The 24,491-nt window shown below is 44.0% G+C and overlaps 1 protein-coding gene across 8 annotated transcripts in view; it reads left to right on the forward strand.

The window, feature by feature from the left end:
• SEPTIN6 (septin 6) overlaps positions 1-24,491 on the forward strand; it is a 72,573-nt gene that overhangs the window by 29,861 nt on the left and 18,221 nt on the right. For all 8 annotated transcript variants that reach the window (XM_079123391.1, XM_079123396.1, XM_079123389.1 and 5 more), the window contains 3 exons: positions 9,673-9,859; positions 13,602-13,763; positions 22,895-22,991. In XM_079123391.1, coding sequence (XP_078979517.1) covers positions 9,673-9,859; positions 13,602-13,763; positions 22,895-22,991 — 446 coding nt within the window. The remainder of the gene's footprint in view (positions 1-9,672; positions 9,860-13,601; positions 13,764-22,894; positions 22,992-24,491) is intronic.

Consider the following 24,491-nt stretch of genomic DNA (forward strand, 5'->3'; position numbering starts at 1 on the left):
GCAGCATTGGTTACCAGGTTTAAAAAAAACCTTAAGAGTTCTAATTTTCATCAATAGTGCAATCAAATGAACTGTGGTTCAGTCATACCATAGGATTATCAACTTGTTTTTTTTTTTTTTGTAGTGGGGTTTGAACCCAGGGGCACTTAACCTCTGAGTCACAACCCCAGCCCTTTTTATATTTCAATTCTGAGACAGGGTTTTGCTGAGTTTCTTAGAACCTTGCTAAGTTGTTGAGGCTGGCCTTGAACTTGCGATCCTCCTGCCTCAGCCTCCCTAGTCTCTGGGATTGTAGGCATGCACCATCATGCCTGACCAAACTGTGAGATGGTATTTGGCAGTTTAAAAGAATGAGGTAGATTCCCTTCAAACTCACATGGGTAGAGCTCCAGGCCATGTTGTTATGTGAAGAAAAGAAGTTGTGGAATGACACTGCCATTTGCATAAATCTGTCCTCCTCTTCCCAATAAAACAACCCACACATCTCTCTTTTTCTTTTTGACCAGGGATTGAACCCAGGGGCGCTTAGCCACTGAGCCACATCCCCAGCTCTTTTTATATTTTATTTCAAGATAGGGTCTCATTCAGTTGCTTAGGACCTTGCTAAGTTGCTGAGGCTGGGTTTGAACTTGTGATCCTCCTGCCTCAGCCTCCCGGGTTGCTGGAATTGCAAGTGTGCACCCCCACGCCCGGCTGCATCTCTCTTTTTCTGTATGTATATGCATAGAAAAGGTCTGGAAGGATAATCAGCAGACTGAAAACAGTGATTACTCCGAGGCAGGGAGAATATATACATGTATCACTTGCATAATTAAAAATAAATTAAAAAGCATGAAGTTTTCAAAAAGGAAGCAGATAAAGTGGGTGTAGACTGTTCATTTAAAAAGCTTGTCTGAGCTGGAGAAAAGAGATAAGGTAGCGTGTAGAGGCAAAACAGGGAGATCAGGGGTGACTCCTCCTGAGAATGGGAGAGATGATGAGGGCTTAAGGAGGAACAGAAACTTCGAAGACAGAGAAGAGGGGGCAGATTTGAGAGAAAACATCCTCAAGGCTCAGTCACCAAGTTGGTGTGGAGGATCTAGTTCAGTTTATCAATTACTAAATGTTTGCTACATGCCAGGTATAGTGTAAGGTGCCAGAGACAGTGAGAAATTTTAAGGCAGTCTGTAGTGAAGGAGCTTGAGGCTTAGGGAAGGGGATAAATATGCACACAGATTCTGCATACTCTGGCTTGTACAATAACAAAGGTATGTGGAGGGGAACCGTGGGAACAGAAAGGGCACCATTGGCCAAGCCTGGTGGTGGGATTATTGGGTTGGGTTGGCTGGGAGGGGAGAGCGGGTGATCAGGAAAGGCTGAGCTAAGTCCTGTAGTCTTGCAGAGAACCAAATGGCTAGCAGTGGGGTATTGGGTCTATAGTTTTAGAATGAGTGAGTGAAGGAAATATACATTGGTGGGAAAAATAAAGAGAATACCTGTATATTGTCATCATTTAAAACTGAAGGTATCCATTGAATGTGTTAACTGGGGTGCTGGTGTGGATAGAAAACATTTTACAAAGTGTTGAAGAGTGAATGAGACATTTCAAAAAATTGAGTAGATTGTTCTTTCAGGAAATTTCCATTCACCCCTTAAATATTTATTAAGTACTTACTGTATGCCAGACAAAACCTGTGCTAGTTGCAGAAGACAAACTTGATGGCGTGGGGGAGGAGTTGGAGAGAGATGGGTGGTTGGGGAGGATTGGGTTGAGAAAGGTCATTCTTGGAGATAAGGGAAGACTTAAGCCTGTTTATAGGTTGAGGGGGAAGACTCAGTAGGAAGCGATGAGTTGGTAGATGAACCAAGGATCCCAAAGAGCCTGAAAGGGATAAAATCAAGAGCACAGGGACAATAAATAGAAGAGAAATGCTCCATCCTCAGAGACTACAAGGAAGCAGGGAAGGGTGGGTTCCTTTGTAGAGGATAGGGAGGGAGGCAGGAAACTTAGGTCCTGGTGAACCTGGTGGCCTGGAATTTGTTGGTAAAGTAGGCAGTGAAACCATCTTGTGAGAGTGAAAGGGTCAGGAATAATTTTGGAGTTGTAGGTGAGAGTTTAGAATGTCAATGAGGAAAATGGAAGGATGTCAATCAAGGCCAAGAAAGGGACTGCCATATTGCTGTAGAGGCCCATATGAAGTTGGAGGCCATGAATTTATAATGGTGTCGAGACCCATGGTTTTATGATCGCTTCCAACCAGCATCAGTGATGTAGCAGCAGAGATATTCTTTCAGTGTGGCAATTTCACTAGGTAAATAGGGTGGAAGGACATGGGTTAAATGGAGATGAATGTGTTGATAAAAGAATGGTTTGCAGCTGGGCATAGTGGCATGTACCTATAGTCCCAGCTGCTGTGGAGACTGAGGCAGGAAGTTTGCTTGAGCCCAGGAGTTTGAGGCCAGCTTGGACAACATAGTAAGACCCTGTCCAAAAAAAAAGGAAAAGAAAAAGAGTGGTTTTAATGATCAATTATGAGATTCAGCTTGGGCAGAGAGGGAGATGAGACCAGGAAAGCATTGATCTTCTGAGAGATAATGGAAGGGACAAGGTTCCAGAGGATTCTATGAGGTGAAAGGTCAGACTTAGGATTGAAGATGTGAGAGAGGTGGATAGATGTGCAGTGTGGTCGGAGAGTTGGGTGATAGAGGGAGGATTTCTTAGGTGGAGCTGGTCTGGCTAATGATAAGGTGGAAGGTGGTTGATGTGGAGGGAACTGAAGACTTGAGGCAGTCAAGTTGAGGCAGTCAAAGAATAGAGTTTAAATGTCATTGACTGAACTTTACAGACACATTGGAGTCACCTAGAAGAGGGAGAAAGACTGGACCAGGTGCTGCCAGAAGAAGGTGGCATAGGTCTCTGGTGAAGAAAGGTGTTTCCACTGAGGTGGAGGAGGGAACTGAGGATCTTATGCTCATGCCCACTGCAGCGGCCCTCAGGATTAGGGTTCTTGGAGAATGAGAAGCCTGCGTTGGCGATGGCTGCTGGGTCATGACATCCTCAGGAGAGAATTAAGTTTTTGTCAGGGTGGGCATATTTGAAAAGGCAGATGTCATAGACCCAACACTTCTCAAACTTTAATGTGCATATAAGCCATTGGGGCTCTGGATAAATTGCAGATTCTGATTCTGTAGGTCTGGGTTGAGGATCCCAGATTCTACATTTGTAACCAGCTGTCTGTTGATGTGGGTGCTGCTGACCCAAGGACCACACTCTGAGTGGCAAAGATGTAGACAATTTTGTTTATCATGGTACAAGGGTTTTGTAGGGCCTAGTGGAATGTGTTTGGAAGGAGGAGAACCCAAGGAGAAGGAGTCCAAGGCAGATAGTAGAATAGGGATGCATGTAGAGGAGAGGAGGTGACTGGAAGAGGGGGGAGAAGGTAAATTGGCTGTTGTCACTTTGGGCTCTGTTCCAGTAGATCTGACCATGTGGTCTCTTGGCTTTGGTTTCTAAGATGGTTGTGTTGGAATACAATGTCTGTGACCAGGCCATGTGGGGTTCCATCGGGGGGGCCTCTGGTAGTTGTGTCTGCAGAGGACACTGGCACAAGGGAGAGGAAGATTAATATGACTTCTATGTGACTAGGAAACATGATAGGAAGATGGTAATGACTGAGGTCATGGGAATGAGTAAGACCACCCAGGGACGCTGTGTATGTAATATGTAGGAGGACAACAGAAGATAAAACCTCAGGGACAGACCAAGAATTTAGCTAAGGCAAGTGAGAAAGAAGAGTTACAGAGGTAAGAGGTAATGGTATCAGTGAAGTCAGGGGCCAGTGTTTTAAGAAAGGACATTTAAGAAGGATCAATGTTTTCAAGAAAGATGACAATTGGAAAATGTTCATTGAGAGGTAAAGTTATTATTTTTCCATAATATCGTGTTGGTTGGTTTTTCATCTCTGAGACAAAATATCTGAGAAAATCAACTTAAAAGGAGGAAAAGTTTGTTTTGGCTCATGGTTTCAAATGTTTCAGTCTGTTCTGTTGCTTTTGGGTCTGTGAGGCAGAACATCACAGTCCAAAGTGCATGGTGGAGAAAAGCTGATTACCTTATGGTGGCCAGGAAGCAAAGAGAGAGAGGAAGGGACCAGGGTCCCAACATCCCCTTCAAGGGCACACTCCTATGACCTAACTTCCTTCCCCTAGGCCCCATTGCCTACTAGTTCCATCACCTCCTCAAAGTGTCACAGGCTGGCAATCATACTTTTAGCATATCAGCCCTTGGGGTCGTGTAAGATAAAACTGCTGGGCATGGTGGCACATGCCTATAATCCCAGTGGCTCAGGAGACTGAGGCAGGAGGATCGAGAATTCAAAGCCAACCTCAGCAATGGCAAAGAGCTAAGCAACTCAGTGAGACCCTGTCTCTAAATAAAAAAAACAAAATAGGGCTGGGGATGATGCTCAGTGGTTGAGTGCTCCTGAGTTCAATCCCTGGTACCCCCTGCCCCCCCAAAAAAGATCCAAATCATAACAAATATTTAGGCAGTCAGCTGAAAAAACAATTCAAGCAAATAGCAGTTCCATAGGTAGCCAATTTCAAAATAAACAATCCAGAAAGGTATAGACTTAAAAATCAACAATAACCAATTAGAAAGCATTATGGAACAGAAGACCCAATTCACAGAGAAAACAATTCCTTACTATAGTCTACCCACAAGACCCTACATAATCTGGCTCCTGCTACCTTGCTTGCTTCATCTTTTATTATTCTTTCCTGCTGTTGTTGAGGTGAAATTCACATAACACAATTAACTATTTGAAGTGAACAATGCAGTACCATTTAATGCGTTGACAGCCATCACCACTATCTATTGTGCAGCCACCAGCTCTATCTAGTTCCAAAATGTTTTCTTCACCCTGAAAGGAAACTCATTAATCAGTCATTCCCCATTCCCCCACCTGCCTCAGTCCCTGTTAACTACTATTTGATTTTCTATCTCTATGAAATTGACTAGTCTAGGTTCCCCATATAAGTGGAGTAACAGTATTTGTCCTTGTGTCTGGTTATTTCATTTAGCATAATGTCTTTAAGGTTCATCCATGTGGCAGCATTATTAGAATTTTTTTTTTTGTATGGCTAACGATGTATGAATAGTCTAAATTTTCTTCATCTAGTCACTGGTCAATGGACATTTGGGCTGTTTTCACCTTTTGGCTATTGTGACTAGTTTATTTATTTATTTATTTATTTTTGTTCGTAGGTGGACATAATATCTTTATTTTATTTATGCGGTGCTGAGCGTGAACCTGGTGCCTCAAACGCATGCCAAGCAAGGTTTCTACCACTGAGCTACAACCCCACCCGTAAATAGTTTATTATTTGTCCTTCGTTCACTAAATCTCAGCTCCCTGGCCTTCTTCCTATTGTTTGAACTTGTCCAGCAGGTTTCTGCTCAGGGTCATTATTACATTTGTTATTCCCTCTCCTTATAGAATGCTCTTCTTCTCGACCTCTGCATGGCTCTCACATTCTCGTCCTTTTTTAAAAAAAAATTATTTAAAATTTTTTTTTTATTTTTACAGACTGCATTTTGATTCATTGTACCCAAATGGGGTACAACTTTTCATTTCTATGGTTGTACACAATGTGGATTCACACCATTCGTATACATAGGGTAATAGTATCTGTTTCATTCCACCATCTTTCCTTCCCCCACCCCCTCCTGCCCCATTTTCCTTTACACCATCCAACTTTCCTTCATTCTTCTCTTCCCCGCCTCCCCCCTCGTTGTTATTATCGTTATCCACTTCTCAGACAAAACATTCAGCCTTTGGTTTTTTGGGCTTGGCCTATTTCACTTAGCATCACATTCTCATCTTTATAGCTCAAGTATCACATCCTCAGAGGAGCCTTCCTTGGTCACTGTATTTATTTATTTATTTATAAACATTTTTAGTTGTAGATGGACACAATACTTTTATTTTATTTACTTATTTTTTTGGGTGGTGCTGAGGATTGAACCCAGTGCCTCACATGTGCTAGGCAAGTGCTCTCTACCACTGAACCACAACCCCAGCCCTGGTCACTGTATTGAAAATAGCCAAACCTCCAGTTGCTTTTTATTCCAATATCCTGCTGCAGTGTCTTTGTAGTGCATATCACTATCTGAAATAAATAAGAAATACTGTGTAGACCAGAGGCTATTTGTACCCTTGGTCCCTTTAGTAATCTTGTGTGACCTTTGGGCTCATTCTTGAACTAACAATTTTAAATGCTTAAAGTATATCGGTTGTACTGAAAGTACAGTTACCAAACTATTTTAAAATGGTGATTTAGTAATCCATGTGTTTATGCATTAATTTCCGAAATAACTATATGCAGCCTTATTGGTTATCAGAATTTAGGAGTTGTGATGAATATAAAGGCTATCTTGAGGTACTTGCAACCACTGGAATACAAATGATAAACATCAGTGATTTCTATTGGTTATGAAATCACAGATAGATACTGCAACATTACTGCAGATTGTTACCAACATTTAATTAGAGATTAGTGACAAAGATGTATTTTCTTCCTATCCACGTTCATGGATTCTCTGAATTCTACCCAGACCCCTGGAGGCAGGTGAACCCCAGGTTATGAACTCATGTTTTATAAGGGAAAAGATGAACAAGTGATGGAGAGGGGCAGTCTGTTGGAGCTGGGTTCTGTTGGAGATGGAAAAAATCATAGATCAGGAAATAAAGAGCTAGAAGAAAGATGCTCTCTGTGGTCATGAAACTTGAGTGTGGGACATGTAGAAATGTACAGTTGAGAAGGATATGAGACAAGTGTCATCTTTGAAAGACTGTCAGCTATCACTTAGAGGAAGGAAGCAGTTGGCGAGAAAGTTGCCTGTGGGAATAAGGATTTTGTTAACCATGAACTGGAGTCCACTGAGCACAGGGAAGCATGGAGGCAGAGATGGCCACCATGGGAAGGTGAGCCACTTGGGGGGTGGCTTAGGGAGTGCAGAGCAGTTGGTGGACCCCTTACTATGTTCCAGACAGCAGGCCAGACACTGAGGATGCAAAGATGATTAAGACAAAGATGAGTCCCCATGTCAGGTTCCTTTAAACCAAATCCTGGTAGCTGATTTGCTGGTTGGGCTGTTCAGATCCATGCACCTCTTCAGAGACTGAGAGCCAGAGGCAATGGCTGTAAGATGGACACAGGGTATCACTAGAGATTCATAGGGGGAAAAGCTTAAAAATCCTTCTCTTTTCTTTCCTCTGTTTCCTTTTGTGAAGCAAAAGATGCAGTAAAACAAAGAAAAAGAAAAAAAAAGGTTATGTAATCGAGAAAAAGATGAAGCAGTGCCACGATCAGATAATTCAAACCAGCCAATCATCTTAAAATGAGATAAGCCTAGGGAATGCATCCTTCATCCTCACTTGAAATTCTCCTGAAATCGTCTAAGGATCTCTGCAACCAAGAGATCCTTTGATGCTATTACCCTTCAGAACCATGTCGGCTCAGAGGGATCAAAGGAAGAAAGAAAAGACTGTATTTTTAGATTTTTTCTTTGAGGCTTCAGAGATACCCTGCACCTGTATATGCAGCTCTCAGGATCTAGGATTCTGTGATTTTTTTTTTTTTTAACAGTGCTGGGGATTGAACCCAGGGCCTTGTGCTTGCAAGGCAAGCACTCTACCAACTGAGCTATATCCCCAGCCCTGTGATTTTTTTTTTTTTTTTTTTTTTAAACACTGTTTTCCCTTCCCTACTAGGGGGCTTTTTCAAAAAGACTTTGGTTGGAGGCTGCTGCAGGTGGGAGGCATTGATTGGACCCAGCTCCTCCTCTGATCATGTTCCCTTCTGGCAGTGGTATCTGCAAAGTCCTTGCCCTAGGCCCAGGGAATGAACCCTTTCTTTCCTAAAGGGAAGCAGCCCCTCAGACAGAAAGGCAGTGCCCAAATGGGGGTTGAGAAGAGAGGTGTGGCTGAAGCTATGCTGACCTAAGTAGAGCAGAAAGGGGCTATAGGGATGGCAGGAATGGCCTGGGCAGGGCTAGGGGCAGGGAATGAGGGAAGCGTCCAGGAAAGTCCAGGGCAGGGAGAAGTAAAGGGCTGACTGTTTAAGAACCCATGATGAGTCAGGCAAGGTGGCTCATGCCTGTAATCCCAGCTACCCTGGAGGCTGAGGATTGCAAGTTACAAGCCAGTCTGAAAATTTTAGCCAGATCCTGTCTTAAAATACAAAGGAGCTGGGGATGCAGCTCAGTAGTAGAGTGCTTGTCTAGCATGCACAAAGTCCTGTGTTCAATCCCCAATAAAGGGGGGTGGGTCTTGATGAGACATGGGGATCACCTGGGGGTGCTATGCATGGAGAGTCAATTTGCTGGGCCATGCTGGATGGTGTGTGCGTAGTGGGGGAGTCTTTTTACTAAATTTTGTCTGAACACTTAGATTCACACGTGTGGTATTGCTCCCAGGGCCTTGTACATGCTAGGCAAGAGCTCTACACTGAGCTACACCCCCAGCCCTGAATACTTAGATTTAAAAATCATAACCTTGGAGGAAAAGAGAAGTGGATCTGGGAGCCGAGTGGGCTACTTCACTTAACCTAGCACAAATGAGCGAAAATCCCACAATGTTCTGACAAAATTCCTCATCATGGGAATATGTGAATTCAGCTCCCATCACAGGCTCAATGAGGGCAGATGTGGGAAGCAGACATGGGCCCAGCATGGAGGAAAACTAATCCCTTCATGGAATCCACCAGTTGGTTCCCATTGCCTCGGACCCCGTAGGAGAGAGGAAGTGTCCTTCACAAGCCCTGCCCCTTCTTGAGGACACAGTTGAGAGAATACAAATCCTTGTGAAGCAATGGTTTTCATGGTATAAAAACCAGTACCATGGTTTTTATAAAGCTACTTGGTCACAGAAGGGTTTCTAGCATAGATGGGGAAGTTTGTAGGAAGGAGATAGGCATTAAACTGAACCCTGCGGTGTAGGATGGCAGAATTGGGATGAAGAGAGAGAAGCAGGTGTTCCAGAGTGAAGGTATACAGGAAGGCATAAATTGAGCTCATGCAGGGATCAAGAAGGTGGCCAGGCAGACAGGATTGGAAACCCACTGAAGAGAGATGGAAAAATCCAACTAGATGAGGGAGAGTCAGATTACAGAGGTCTTTTACATTTCTAAAAGGAATGGTGTCTGTTTTACTCAGCTTTTTCGCTGCTGTGACTAAAATATCTGACTAGAATGATTATAGAGGAGGAACAGTTTACTCGGGGGTTCACGGATTCAGAAGTCTGCATCCATAGAAGGCTGGCTCCATTCCTCAGGGCTCAAGGTGAGGCAGAACATGATGGCAGAAGAGGGAAGTGGAGGGAAGTGGCTCACATGATGATTAGAAAGCAGAGAGAGACTCCATTCTCCAGATACAAAATATATACCCATAACCCCGCCCCCTGTGAACCACTCCTCCAGCCACACCCCACCTGCTTCCAGTCACCACTCAGTTAATCCCATCAGGGATCAATTCTCTGATTAGGTTAAGGCCATAACCCAATCATCTCTCCTTCAGACCTTCTTGCATTGTTTCACACGTGAGTTTTTAGGGGACACCTCACACCCAAATCATAACAATGTCAAATCCAAGTTTTTGAAGGGGTCCAACTATTTCCCTACTCTCTCCTCTAGCTACAAGCCCATTGTGGAATTCATTGATGCGCAGTTTGAGGCCTACCTGCAGGAAGAGCTGAAGATCCGAAGAGTGCTGCACACCTACCATGACTCCCGAATCCATGCCTGTTTGTACTTCATCGCCCCCACAGGTCATTCTCTGAAGTCTCTGGACCTAGTGACAATGAAGAAGCTGGACAGCAAGGTATGGAGGCAGGTGGAAGACGGGGCAAGCTGGATTCACTTGTATCAATCTCTTATACACAGTGGATATTGAATTCCAGGAGAGATTTTGTGGCATCGTTATCCTCTCTCTCATTCCCCGTTCCTCCATAAAGATGATGCTATTGATCTAACACCTTTGTCAAATGCTTTGTCATCTGGTTTCCCAGCACCAAGGGTGGGTTTGTCCTGAGCTTTCTGTCTGCTCTGATCCCTCTTGGAAATCAGGATCGATGCAAGGGAAATAATTCTCCAGGTCCAGAGGCAAAGGCTTTGGCCATGGATAGTTGTTCTTTTTTCAACGTCCCAATATTAACCAGCTTGTGCTTGAATTAAATATGCAAATTTGACTTTGAAAGTTGATATTGTAATAGAAGATAATTTTTTTCTTTTGCAGAGCTGGGGAATCATACCCAGTAGGCATGGTAGGCAAGTATGCTACTACTGAGCTGTATTCGAGCCCTTTTTATTTTTTATTTTGAGGCAGGTTTTTGCTTCATTGCCGAGGCTGCCCTGGAACTTGTGATCCCCCTGCCTTAGCCTCCTGAGTTGCTGGGATTACAGATGTGCACCACTACAACCTGGCCCGTCATCCTACTTCATAGAAGAGAAAGTAGGGGCTCCAAGTTGAAGTGACTTACCTGTTGTCATATAGCTAGCTACTGGAAGAGTCTAGATTTGAACCCAGATCTGTGGTACTGTGTTATGTTGCCTCGTGCCTTAGAAAGATGGCCATGAGAATCAGTCATGCCCTTTTTCTTTTCTTTTTCAGGCAGGCATTGCTTTTTTCTTTTTTGTGTGTGTGGGGATGGAGGTACCAGGGATTGAACCCAAGAGTGCTTAGCCACTGAGCAACATCCCCAGCCCATTTTTATATTTTATTTTGAGACAGGGTCTCACTATGTTGCTTAGAGCCTTGCTAAATTGCTGAGGCTGGCTTTGAACTTGTGATCCTCTTCCTGAGCTGCTGGGATTACAAGCGTGTGCCACCACGCCCGGCTTGAGGCGTGCAATTCTTTAAGAGAAACAGCAAAATGCAAATCCCACACCATATGTAAATTGGATGATTCTTTGTGTTAAAGGATTATTTGCTATACCAATGAATTGACCACAGGATTCTTTAAAAAGCCCAATTACTAGGCTTTCCCCTAACATTTAGTATGTGCCAGATACTGTGATGAGTTCTCTATGTGCATGAATTAATTTCATCTTTCTAATGCTCTAGCATGGTGGGCACTATTATTCCCATTTTACAAAGGGGAAAACTAAGGTACAGAGGTGGCTTGCTCAAGACAACTTTGTAATGAGGTTTGGACCTAGATCTCTCTGACTCCAAAGTATTTTATTTTACAAAACTCTAATTTAAATGCAGTCATTTGGTAGCATATCCACAAGAAAAACTGAATTTCAGCTATAATCAGAATAGGAGCAATTTTTTTTTTCATTTTTCACAGCAATGAGCTCACTGCTCATGAATAATAAGCTGCTCTGGAAATGTCGCCATGCCGGGCATGCCCCTGTATAGGGCAGCAGTGAGCCATGTGGCGGCAGCCCGGTAGGTGGACTGCATTAAGTAAGCAGTTTCTGACATTTGTTTATAGCGTACCAATGGGGACTTGGCAAAAAGCGATAGGGAGGATTGGCAAGGGCTTTGGCACCCTCCTCCCATCAGAGACTTCAAAGAAGCTGCCTCTAAGGTCCAATCTTCCTTTGGCTCAGCACCTGAAGCTCTGTGTGGTACCTGCCTTCTGAGGCATTCCTAAGCCAAAGTGCAAAAGAGACAGGACTTCTCTTCCAGATCATATCTAGAGCGCCCAGATCCCCTGTTCAGAGCCCAGATACCACCCCATTGGTATCTACTGGCTTTTTTTTTTTTTTTTTTTTTTTTTTTTTTGTACCAGGAATTGAACCCAGGGGCATTTAACCACTGAGCCACATCCCCAGTCCTTTTCATTTTTTATTTTGAGACAGGGTCTCACTAAATCACTTAGGGCCTCATTAAGTTGCTGAGGCTGGCCTTGAAATTGTGATCCTCTTGCCTCAGCCTCCCGAGCCACTGGGATTACAAGTGAGTGCCACCACGCCCACTATGCTCTTCATGGTAACCTGACCTTAGGTGTGCTCTGCCTTACAAAACCATGCACATGTTAAGTATCTTTATCTTTGATGGTAAAAACCTTGTGCCTTGGGGGGATTTCAGCAATCAGGGTTCAGATGGGTTGAACTTTGGGGTGGCATTAGGTCTGTCCTACTATCTGAAATTGGGCATTTACTCACTCTTTTTTTCTCCCTTCCTTCTTCTGGGGATTTCACCCAGCCGTATTCTACCACTGAGCTACATCCCTAGCCCCTCACCCTTTTTCTCACTTTTGAGATATGGTCTCCTTAAGTTATCAAGACTGACCTGGAACTTGTGATTATACTGCCTCTACCTCCTGAGTAGCTGGGATTATAGGTGTGCATTACTGTGCTTGGCTTACATCTGATTTCTTTTTTTTTTTTTTCAAATTACCAAAATTTGTTTAATATGGCTATTGTACATAGCATCCTTCAGACCTGGGCTTGGTGATTCCTTTTCATTTTTTATACTACAGAAAGAAAATAATTATCATATGACATCACTGCAAATAATATTTTCAATAATCTTTGAATATAAGTAAACATTTGTGAAATATTTGATAGCCTTCCAATTAAATTATATCACTAGACCAAAGCACTTTCAAGTTATCTCCTATTGCCATTGTGGAATTGTGATTGACTAATACAAGTTTATTACTTAATCCCTACTTTTGTGTGTTTGAACACATAATTCAAGTAAATATAATTAGGTCAGTTCTAAGGTAGAATAATTAATTTTTTGTGTGTTTAGAATTTTTTATTTGTTCTTGTTAGTTATGCATGACAGTAGAATGTATTTTCTACATACATACATACTCCATACCTACATGGAGCATAACTTCCTGTTACTGTGGTTTACATCTGCTTTCTTTACCCCAAAATTAATCATGGGATTCAAGCAGTATAACTCTTTTTGCATAAGTATCAGATCAAATTGATAATGAGGAGAGTTTTCTTCTCCTAACTGGGATCCTGCCATAAAGAGAGCCAGGTGCGCATCCTTACCAAGCACTGCCCTGGCCTCCCTTACCTGCCGTCTTCCACGTGGGTCTCATTTGGGTCCATAGCTGACTGGGGCTAGCCTAGACTGGATGGATTGGGACGATTTATTGCTAGCAAGGAGTGGCCACGCCCCTTTGTCAATCACAGATTCCCAACTGTCATCTTTTTTAAATTATCCCAGCAGTGACCTTGATACTAAGATATCACATAGCTCAACTTGGACCTGAACTGGCTGACACTTATGGACTTAGGAACAAGGCTGAACTTGGATTTGAATCTAAGTTCTACTACTTACCTGCTCTGTGACCTTGGACAGGTCACTTAACCTCTCTATGCTTCAATTTCTCATTGGTAAAAGTCATAATTATACCCCTTAGGGGGTTATTGTCAGCATGAATTGTGTTAATCCATGTGAAGTATTTAGTTCGGTCCCCAGCACTTAGTAAATACTCATTATTGTTTAATATATTGTTATATGGCTACAGAGGTGGCCTGTCCTGCACCAGTGGGTGAGCTGCTCCCTCTGGCAGCTGGTGGAAGGCCTAGGTCATGTGGCCATCAGTTGCCAGTTACTAACGATTCCACTTTGTTTCTCCTTTCCCTAGGTGAACATAATCCCCATCATTGCCAAATCAGATGCCATTTCTAAGAGCGAGCTAACAAAGTTCAAAATCAAAATCACCAGTGAGCTTGTCAGCAACGGGGTCCAGATCTATCAATTCCCCACAGATGACGAATCGGTGGCAGAGATCAATGGGACCATGAATGTGAGTTGGGGCACCAGGGTTCAACTTTCTGGTCTTTTGGGCTCTGTTATTATTATTTTACAAAATAACAGTGAAAAAATAAAATAACAGTGAAGTACCCTCACCAGCCATCTTAGTCTAGTCAACCCTTGATGACCTGAGTCTCGGATATTTGTGAGAAAATTCAGAACCGAGTCAACTTCTTTCTCTTAGTGGTGGCTCTTTTAAAGCCTCGGAGATGCAGTGATTAATAGCCAGTCTGAGGGAGAGGAAAAGACTGACTCTGGGTGGCGTGTGGAGTAGGGAATTCAGACCTCCCAGCCCACCTTCACGATGCCACTCTGGTCTAGGCCAGGCAGCCCCCATGGGACTGCAGAAAAGACAGTCTTTGTCTCTGACCAAGATAATGCATGCAACAAAAGAAGAAGTTGGCTGGTTTCAGAGACTCAGGGATAATCTGTACTCAGATAGTCAAGCCTTCTGTCCCCGGGAAGAAGAGTGATAGCTAGCCTCCAATTTTGCTGGTGACTAGGAAGATGTTATTTTTAAATATCAGGGTTATGCTTTGCTTTATTAAGTGTGAATGAATAATTTTTAAAAATCTGTCCTTTTTTTCTCCTCCCCCACTTCTCCCTACGAGAGAAATGAGTAATAGAGGCGGAAAGTCAAACAGCTCCTCATGCTTCTTTACAACGTGTTGATGCTGTTGCCGTGAAAGCTTCAATGTTGTGATTTTAAGGAGACAGCTAATAGCTTTCAGAAAGCCTCTGCTTCGGGAACAGATTTCTTTTTCTCTATTGAGAGTCATCAGTTTTTCCTAATGACATAATGCCTGGGGATAGCCAAACTCAGGAAAACCTTGTAATAAAAACCATTTTTAGAAAACTTTCCTGTTGCCACTGCCCTGTAAGTTATCATTACAGCATCAGCTGCCACCTCCTATGAATTGGCCAACAAATTAGCATAGCAGGGCTGCGAGTCATTGTCTCGCCTGACTTCCTGTCCATCAGTACGCCCGAGATAGGTTTGTTATTAGAAGTCCCTCATCATCTTTGACAAATTTGGCTCAACGGTAAGGCCATGTGGATTGTTGGTAGGTGGAGCTGTGTCCTCTGTGACCTGCTGTGGGCATGGAAAAAATTGAAAAGATTAGTGCTTGTCCTTGCAAGCAGTCAGGGCGTTTTGATGAAAACTAGGTTCTGTTATGATGAGAAAATCTGAACAGGCGCCTAGCCTGCAGAAAAATAGGAACCTGGAGAGAAGTATTGTCTGGGTATCATTGGTACTGGTGTCTGGAAGCATGTAGTCACCTGAGGACATTGGCCCCCATGGGTGTGTTCCAAACTCCGATTCCCAAAGTCACCAAGCAGCCTTTAGACTTATGGTTTGCTTTGCTAAGAACAAATAGGACCTACAATTTCTCACCAATCTCAAAGTATCACGTGAAATCATGTGTCACTATATTGTGGATTAATGGATTAGGTGTGACAGTCCTCCTGGGACCTAAAGCTCAGTTCTGGCCCTCTGCTTGAGCCTAGGGCAGGTTCATCCTCAAGGCTGGAAAATTCCTATGCTATGAAGCAGCAGTTCTAAATCAGGCTCTTTTTTTTTCAATGCTGTGTGGATGGAACCCAGGGCCCTGTGCATACTAGGCGAGTGCTCAACCACGGAGCATGCCCTTAGCCCTCAACCAGGCAGTTATGACTGTGAATAGGTTATGGGTCCCCTGGTATTCATAACGGCCTGGTGTTTGCCAGTGTTTCACTCTGAAAAACGAAATTTGAGTGGATTCAGGGCTATTCCTATAACAACTGCTGATCACTCACTTTCCGACATTCCACCATTGCTTTTTGGAGTGGGAAAGAGAGGGGTCGCTTTTCCACTAGTGTACCTGGAATTGGGCACGCCCATGGAAGGGGTCTACGTGGGACTTGTCTGTGTTACCATAGTGCTGGGGCGGGGGGAAAAGAGGAAGGAGTCACCACTACAAAATACATACACAGGATTGCTTAGCCTGCATGCCCCTGGAGCAACCATGTCAAAAGCACCCAGAGGTTTTAGATAAACTATTTGTTTTTGAAGCTATATCCTCACAGTCCTGGGCTTGGCCTTTCAATTCTGGGTTTCACCCCAGCCCCACAGTCTCAGCCACCACAACCAATTGTCATGGGGAGTGGATTAGAAGAAGTGGAGGAAACCTTTTGTCTAAGTGGAGAAGATCTTACAGCTGTCCTTTTGCTCACCACTGGGGACTTTCTTGGGCTTCCCCTTGACTTATTGGTGGCCCTGGAAAGCCTTATTTCAGATTGAGAGGGCAAGAGAAGTGAGAGAGAGATCTCATTGCATGCTACTTTCAATCCGTGCTTTGATCTACCTCAAGGTTAGATACTTTCATATTAAAAATTGCTGTGATGTTTAAACTTGTTCTTTTTTAAAAAATATTTTTAGTTGTAGATGGACAGAATACCTTTATTTTATTTATTTATTTTTATGTGGTGCTAAGAATGGAACCCAGTGCCTCACACATGCTAGGCAAGTGCTCTACCACTAAGCCACAACCCCAGCCCACTTAATGTTCTTTGAACGGCTCAAACCATGGCCAGGGACCAAGGAATAGGCCTTGTTATTGGACTCAGTTCAGTTAATTGGCCATTTGTGAGGTCTTGGGTTTGGTTTCCACAAAGGCATTTGGCATTTAGGTCCAGCAAGAGCACATGACTGACCAATGGGGTCACAGGGAGATCTACAGGCACAAGCCCATCCCTTTTGAGACAGCAGTGGTATTTCCATTGTTTGCATGTACCTTTTCAGGAGTCATCAAGAGTTGACTTGAGAACAAATTAAGCAATGGTCTTGTTCAGCTTCCAGCCTGCAACAGGGGCAAGCAAAACCAGCCACACAACAAGGAAACACTGTCCACTCAGGCTGGAAGCCAGTCCCATTTGAGATTATACAAGAGCCCGATGCTATTGTACGGGGCTAAAGAGAACATTTTTCTGTTCTTTCAAACATAGTGAATGTGGTGGAATGAGAATAAAATAAGTCATGCCAGGTGGATCATCAAACACTTTAAAATATACCAAAGATAGACACTTGACCATAAGGGCAGCACTATGGTTTGAAGGTGTCCCCTGAAAAACAAAGTATTGCCCATGTGATAGTTTTAAGAGCTGGGTGACTCAGGAGGTTAAAGCAGGAGGATAAAAAGTTCAAGGCTGGCCTCAGCAATTTAGCAAGATCCTATCTCAAAATTTTTAAAAAAGGGACCGGGGTGTGGCTCAGTGGTTAAGTGTTTGCCTAGCATGCATGAGGCCTAGGGTTCGGTACTCAGCACTAAAAAAAAAAAAAAAAAAAAATAATAATAATAATAAATAAAAGGACTGTGTCAAAAGCTCAGTGTTAAAGCATCCCTGGTTTCAATTCCCAACACTTCAGAAAAGATGGAGAAGAGAGAGATGGGGCCTTTATGAAGTGATTAGGCCATAGGGGCTGTTCTCTCATTAGTGTTCCATGTGACATTCAGCTAGCTCGTCCTTCCACCTTCTGCCATGTGAAGATGCAACAATAAGGCCTTCATCAGACAACTGAACCAGCCAGTGCCTTGATCTTGACTTTCCAACCTTCAGAACCATGAGAAATAAATTTCTGCTCTTTATAAATTACCCAATCTCAAGTATTTTGTTATAGCAGCACAAAGGAAACTAAGACAGTGACTCTGGTAATAGTCTCCAAAAGGGAAACTTCAGACTGTCTCTTGTTGGAGTTCTCTGGTTGGGAGATCTGACATCTGGTGACACCTCATCAGAGGTTGGGCGACAGTTACATAGGCTCCTGAGCCTGTGTGTCAGCAGCAGTATTGCCTTGCCATTATCAGAGTCTCTTCCTGGGTCCACACATAAAAAATGTTACCTGTCAGTCACCTGCAGGAACCTGAAAAAAAAATTTAAAAAGAGGATGAGAAAGCCTGGCTGCAGATTTGGGTCCCATGGGTAGGATCGAGTTTGATTAGGGGATTTATCTTCTCCCCACCATGCTTGACTCCATTCTGGTTATCATAGCCATCTGTCTCTCAAGAGCAGCAGGACAGAGAGTCAGAGCCTGGTCCCCCTTGATTTCCTGCCTGTCATGCTTGGCTGATTTCCAACAGATGCCATCTAGCCAGGAGGCAGAGCATAGCCACCGTGGGTGTCTGGGGGAGGCTGGCAGCCAAAGTGCCATGGCCTTGCTGATTCCTGGGAAGACCTGGGTGTGGGGGTTTGAGACCTGGGCAACTTATTTAACCTCTCTATATCCCAGTTCCCACTGATCAAAAATAAAGTTTATAATCGTGGCCCAGCACTCAGAAATTATCTCACATATACTTACCGGAACAGTCTGATGCCAATTTTAAAGGAGTGTGTGTGGGGGGGAGGTCTTGGGAGGCCTCTGAATTCAGTTTGGTGGGGGCTGTGTGTTTGAGAGCAGGCAGGATGTTAGAAGAATCAAGTGACAGAAGTTTGAGGAAGAAGGGAAGCAAGTGACCCTGTCATTCTGACTGACAATGTCTCTTGATGATTAAAAATAACAGGCCCAAGGGAAGGCTGACATTTTCTGTGCCTCTATATTCTTCATGGGTTTTTTCCTCCTCCTTTCTTGAGCCCAGAGAAGTGCCTCCCACTTCACACACCTTCCTCCTCAATCACTTACAGCTGAGAGCCCCTGATGAAGGAATGGATGACATAATGTGGTTTCTCTTTCTCACCTCCTCCTTCCGTCTAGCCCTCTACAGTCACTGCCCCTTGGCACCTGTGTCATGTTGCTAAAGCTCTGGGATCTCTTCAGGGGATACATCTTCCCAGAAAGTGTGTGGGGGTGGATTTGAAGCTCCTGATATCTCTGGGTCCCTGAATAGGGATCGATTATATCTAGTTGATCCCCCTTCCCCCAAAAGCCAGATGGTACAGGTTGGAGATGCTCAGGCCACTGGGTAGCATTTTTCAGGAATTTAGTGCTCCCCCAATTCCTCAGGGATCTCATGCTCAATTACCATGTTTCATTACACTGTTTTCTTAAGTAGTTTTTTTTTTTTTGGTACTAGGGATTGAACCCAGGGGTGCTTAACCACTAAGCCACATGCTCAGCCCTTTTTATCTTTTATTTAGAGACAGGGTCTTGCAGAATTGCTTAAGGCTTCACTAAGTTGCTGAGGCTGGCTTTGAACTCTTGATCCTCCTGCCTCAGCCTCCCGAGCTGCTGGTATTAGAAGTGTGTACCCAGCTACCTAAGTGGTTTTTCCAGTAAAATTTTATGCACATTTTTTTTCGTTTTTCCTTTTTTTGGGCAGTTTGGGGATAAAACCCAGGGTCTCGCACAACATCCCTAGTCCATTCTTGTCCATCTTTTGTTAAATTTGTTCCTTGATATCTTACATTGTTGTTGCTGAAATATTTTCCACCACCAGCCCACACCCACCTTCCATATCTTTGACTTCCTCTTTCCCTCTTTCCTGTGTCCCTATTTCGGGAACAGTCAGTGGAGTGGGAAGGGGCTGGGGGTTTGCTGAGATGGGCAGTTGAGAGAGGGACAGGGTAAGGGAAGAACAGCTTCAACAGCTGGCCGAGCACCTTGGGGAATATGTGGTTGTTCTGGAGCACAGCTCTTAATGAGATCCTGCTTTGAAGAACATTCTTAGGGTTAAGAGCTAAAAAACAGTGGAAACAAAGGATCAGCATGCAGATTAAACAAACGAGCAATAGATTGGCTGTGGGTTTCCCAGAGTTGGTTTGCCTCTAATGATCTGGCCTACCACTAGTTTACTCCAGGTTTAGAGCTCTCACCTTTAAGTGGGAGCAGAAAGTAAGCAAGGGGTAGGCTTTGAAGCCAGAGAGACCTGATGTTTTAGTCAGATTTTGCTTCACTGGCCAAAAGACTTGGAGAGAACAATTTAGAGGAAAAGTTTAGTTTGGCTGGCTCATGGTTTCAGAGGTTCAGTTCATGGTGGGCCGGCTCCATACCTCTGGGCCTGAGGTGATGCAAAACATCACAGAGCTCAGGACATGGCAACCAGGAAGCAGAAAGAGGGTTCCACTCACCAGGAACAAAACGTATACTCCAAAGACACATCCCCAGTGACCTACTTCCTCCAGCCACATGCTAGGGAATAACCAACGAATTACTCCACTGATTATGAGAAGGTCACTTCTCATAATCTAATCATTTCACTTCTGAACATTCTTGCATAGTCTCACACACGAGCTTTTGAGGATATCCCATATCTAAACCATAACATCTGGGTTCCACCTTTAGTTCTTTCCTTAATATCATGTGCCTGCCAGCAAGCCAGCCCTTCTGGGCCTCAGTTTCCTCATCCAGAAAATGGGAGTAATAAGACTATCTACCTCATAGTGATGTAAAGATCCTGTGAGATATTGCAATGCAAGGCATCTGACCCACAGTGCATAGAGTTTAATAAATTGCCACGGCCAACACTAATTTTGTAGCAGCTCACACTGTTAGTATAAGTGCTACGACTCCCTATTCTGTGCTGCCTTCTTTGGCTTCCCATGAGGTTAGTTACTCTGGCCTTTGTGTTCCTTCAGCCCTCGAGCCTCAGTGTACAACCCTTACCTACCATACTACCATGATTGGTCTGTCTTTCTCTCCCAGCACACTGGGCACCCTCCAGGCTCTCCAGGTGCGGGCTCTTCGCTTATTTAATGTTGTGAGTTCTTCTGTTCTTACATTTTTTTTTTTTTTTTTTTAGTACTGGGATTGAACCCAGGGGTGCTTAACCACTGAACTACAACCCCCATCCTATTTATTTATTTATTTATTTATTTATTTATTTATTTATTTATTTATTTATATTTTGAGGCGGGATCTCAGTAAGTTGCCCAGGCCGCCCTCAAACTTCCGATCCTCCTGCCTCAGCCTCCCAAGTTGCTGGGATTATAGGCATGTGTCACCAAGCCTGACTCAACATTTTTTTGTCTGTTGGCCCAGCACATAGTAGGAACTCAGTAAATATTTGTAGAACAAACAGGTGAAAACATCTTAGACCACAGCCTGTTTCTGACAGTAGGCTAAGAAAGCTTGTTCCAGTGGGTCTTTTACCTGTTGGTATAAAGCCCTTTTGGGTAGAGCCTTGTCTGGGCTCACCTGGTTTGTAAACAAGAGTTATTTAGCCGTTCCATTTGGCTAGGGATGACTCCTACAGGCTGGCTGGTTCCCTTGGAAAGGGGCATCCAGAGTGTTTCCTAGGCCCCACACTGGGACAGCTCCCTCTTCTCTGACCACAAAGACTCCTTGCTGTCCAGGCCCAGCTCCTCATCTCTCCTGCATACACTGAGCTCATACCCCTGACTCTACGTTGCCTTCTTTCCTCTCTCCTATTCGTGCAACCCTACCATGGCCATTCGAGGAATATTTATTAAGCACCTACTATGTTCAGGGGCCCAGATCATACATTTGGGCTCTTGGTTACATATCACCTTTGTTCATCCCTGGGGCTGAGCAGACTCCAGTGTACTATTTTCCGATCCTAAAGAAAGAACTTGGAAGAATCAACAGAGAGGGTTTGGACATTTTATTACTCACATGCTCTTTGGCAATGACAGGCTAGGGTACAATGGAGAACCGGCCTGTGCCTACAAGCAGGGGGAATTTGTAGGGTAGGGTGCATGCCTACTATGCTGTGGACTTCTTCAGATGTTTTATGAGTATATTCTGTTACTTTACAACCAAGGTCACTCTTTTTTGATCCTCACATAAAGATTGGAGACAAGGGGAAGTGGCCAGTTTTCCCTGTCTGTTTCCTTCGTCATCATGTTCTTTAGAGCCTTCTTATCTCACTCACATCTCACTGTGTGGAACTACAAGCTTTCCTAGGCACTGATGAGTGTTTACCCCAACAGTCTCCTATGATTTTAGGTATGTAAAGCAGGCTTTCCCCACGAGATTTTAAGCTCCCAGAGGTTGAGGGAATGTGTTGTCTACTTCTTTTTTTTAACGTATTTTTAGATGTTGATAGACCTTTATTTATTCATTTACTTATATGTGGTGCTGAGAATCGAACCCAATGCCTCACACATGCTAGGCGAGTGCTCTACCACTGAGCCACAACCCCAGCCCCTTGTCTACTTCTTTGTTTACCTTGCAGCACCTAAAATAGAAGCCAGCAGTCATGGGCATGTGGGTGAATCCTTGGTGACTTGCCTTCTAGGCTCGAGGGATCAGTGTGAGCTCTTGGTCCAGGGAAGGATGAGAAGGAGGACAGTATACCTCTGTCAGCCTCGTGGTTTCGGGACCTGTCTTTTCTGGATGCTCTCACTCTGTGGGAGAGGGGACGGCCAGTGGAACCAGCTCCCTTAGTTTTCCCTTCTCTTCTCTATCCATACTCGGCCTCCTCTTCCCACTCACCCACCTTTCAAAGGCTCTTTTCCTTCCAGCAACTGACAAATGAATAGCTTGCTGTTATGGTTTGGATATGAGTGTCTCCCAAGGCTTCTGGGTTCTTGCATGAATGTTCAGGGGTAAAATGATTGGTGTGTGAGAGCTGAAACCTCATCAGTCTATTCTCGTTTGAATAGACTGGGTGGTAACTGGAGGTAAGTGGGGTATGGCTGGAGGAAGTGGGTCATTGGGTGCATGCCCTGGAAGGATGCATCTTCCCTGTGCTACCCCCACTTCCTGGCTGCCATGAAGGGAGCAGTTTCCCTCTGCCATGCCCTTTCACCATAATGTGCTATCTCACTTTGAGCCTGGAGCAATGGGCCTAGAGCAATGAACTTGGCCATCTATGGCCCTCTGAAACCCCAAATAAGCTTTCCCTCCTCTAAGTTGTTCTCGTCCAGGATTTTGGTCACAGCACTGCAAAGCTGAGTAATACACTTGCTAATCCATGTGTCTGCTCATTATGCTGCTTATTTTCTCTCTTTTTTCCCTATGACATTTGGCCATGCCGTTGTTATCTTCTCTTGTGAATTTTGGTCCAGCAAAGGCTAGGATGAGGCCTCTTATTCCCACGCAGCTCAGTGGCTTAATCAGTGCCTTTTGATGATGACAGCTGTGAGTGACATTGCAGAATGAGGCCCAGAGATGAGCAGCAGTTGTATTGTGGGATGCTCGATGACTTTCCTCTGGAGTTCTGAGCAGGTTTTTGCCTTCTGTTTCAGGCCCACCTGCCCTTTGCTGTCATTGGCAGCACGGAAGAACTGAAGATAGGGAACAAGATGATGAAGGCCCGGCAGTATCCTTGGGGCACAGTGCAGGGTGAGTCTCTAGCAGATGGGCTGCACTCAGGGAATCCCTTCTGTCTGTCTCTTTGCTTGTCCCCAGTCTCTGAATAACAAGACCTTAACATGTCCCCAGCCTCTGCTCATTCAACTTGGGTCTCAAACTATAGGGCTCACTAACACGCAAACTCTGGCTTCCTATGTGGATTTTCTGATGTGAACAGTCTCCCTTTGTTTCTCATGGAGAAAGCACCCCTAAAAGAAAAACAAATGGACATGGATCAAGGTAGGAGGGAGTGGGCGAGAAAACACACGTTCTTGCCCAGGGGTACCAGGAGATGTGAAACAATGTTCACAGTGGTGTTGTGCCCCATGCCAAGTAATTAGAAACAACCTGATATTCATTAAAAATAGACTGAATGAGTGTGATGGTGTACGCATGCGATCCTAGAAACTCAGGAGGCTGAGGCAGGAAGATCGCAAGTTTGAGGCCAGCCTCAGCAACTTAGCGAGGCCCTAAGCAACTTGGCCAGATCCTGTCTCAAAATAAAAAAATAAAAAATAAAAAGGCTGAGTGGTAAAGAGCCCCTGAGTTCAATCCCTGGTACCAAAAACAAAGAAACAAACAAAAATAGACTGGATAGCCTGCACATGCCTGCCTGAAATCCCACCAGGCATGAGGCTGAGACAGGAGGATCATGAGTTCAAGGCCAGCCTGGGCAACCTAATGAGATTGTGTCTTGAAATAAAAGAAAAAGGGCTGGGGATGTAGCTCAGAGTCAGAGCACTCCTAGGTTCAATCCCTAGCACCACAAAAACAATAGACTGAATAAATTGTGGCTTATTCATATAATTGAATATCATAGCAGGGAAAACAAATGAACTACACAGTTACGTCAGGATGAATGAATCTCAGAAACATAATGTTGAGCTAAATCAATCACAGAAGAATACATACTATAGAATTCCATTTTGTACGAATTCCAAAAGTAAGCAAAATAAGTGCTATATATATTTTTATGAATTTGTGTATAAGTGGTAAACTATAAAAGAAAACAAGTGAGTGATAAACCCTGAAGTTAGGATAGTAGTTGAGTCTCATTGCAAGGGGAAGTGGGGGAATGGAGAGTGGGACATGAGACCAGAAAGGGGAATGCAGGGGCTTCTAAAGTACTGATATTATTTAACCTGGGTTATAGAGACATCAGTGTCCATTTTTAAAAAGGTCTTTAAATTACACATAAGGATTCCATGCGCTCTTTGGTATGCATGTTTAATGCATGATTATTTCAATTTAAAAGCAATCCAATATACACTCAGGAAAGTTCCTTTTGTGGTCTGCCTGACAAATGTTAAGTTACCCTCAGGGTTAGTTGGTTCAGTAAATAAGATAAGGCCTTAGGACACTGCCGTGGACTGAAGAGGTGTCTCTGATCCTCAGAGTGGACAGCTATAAACTGGACCACAGATTGTAGGGGCACTGTATGAGAGGGTGGCAGATTCTCTGTAAGCTCATCCCTACTGTTTGGCAAAAAAA

Source organism: Sciurus vulgaris (genome assembly GCF_902686455.1).
Source record: "Sciurus vulgaris genome assembly, chromosome: X".
NCBI lineage: Eukaryota > Metazoa > Chordata > Mammalia > Rodentia > Sciuridae > Sciurus > Sciurus vulgaris.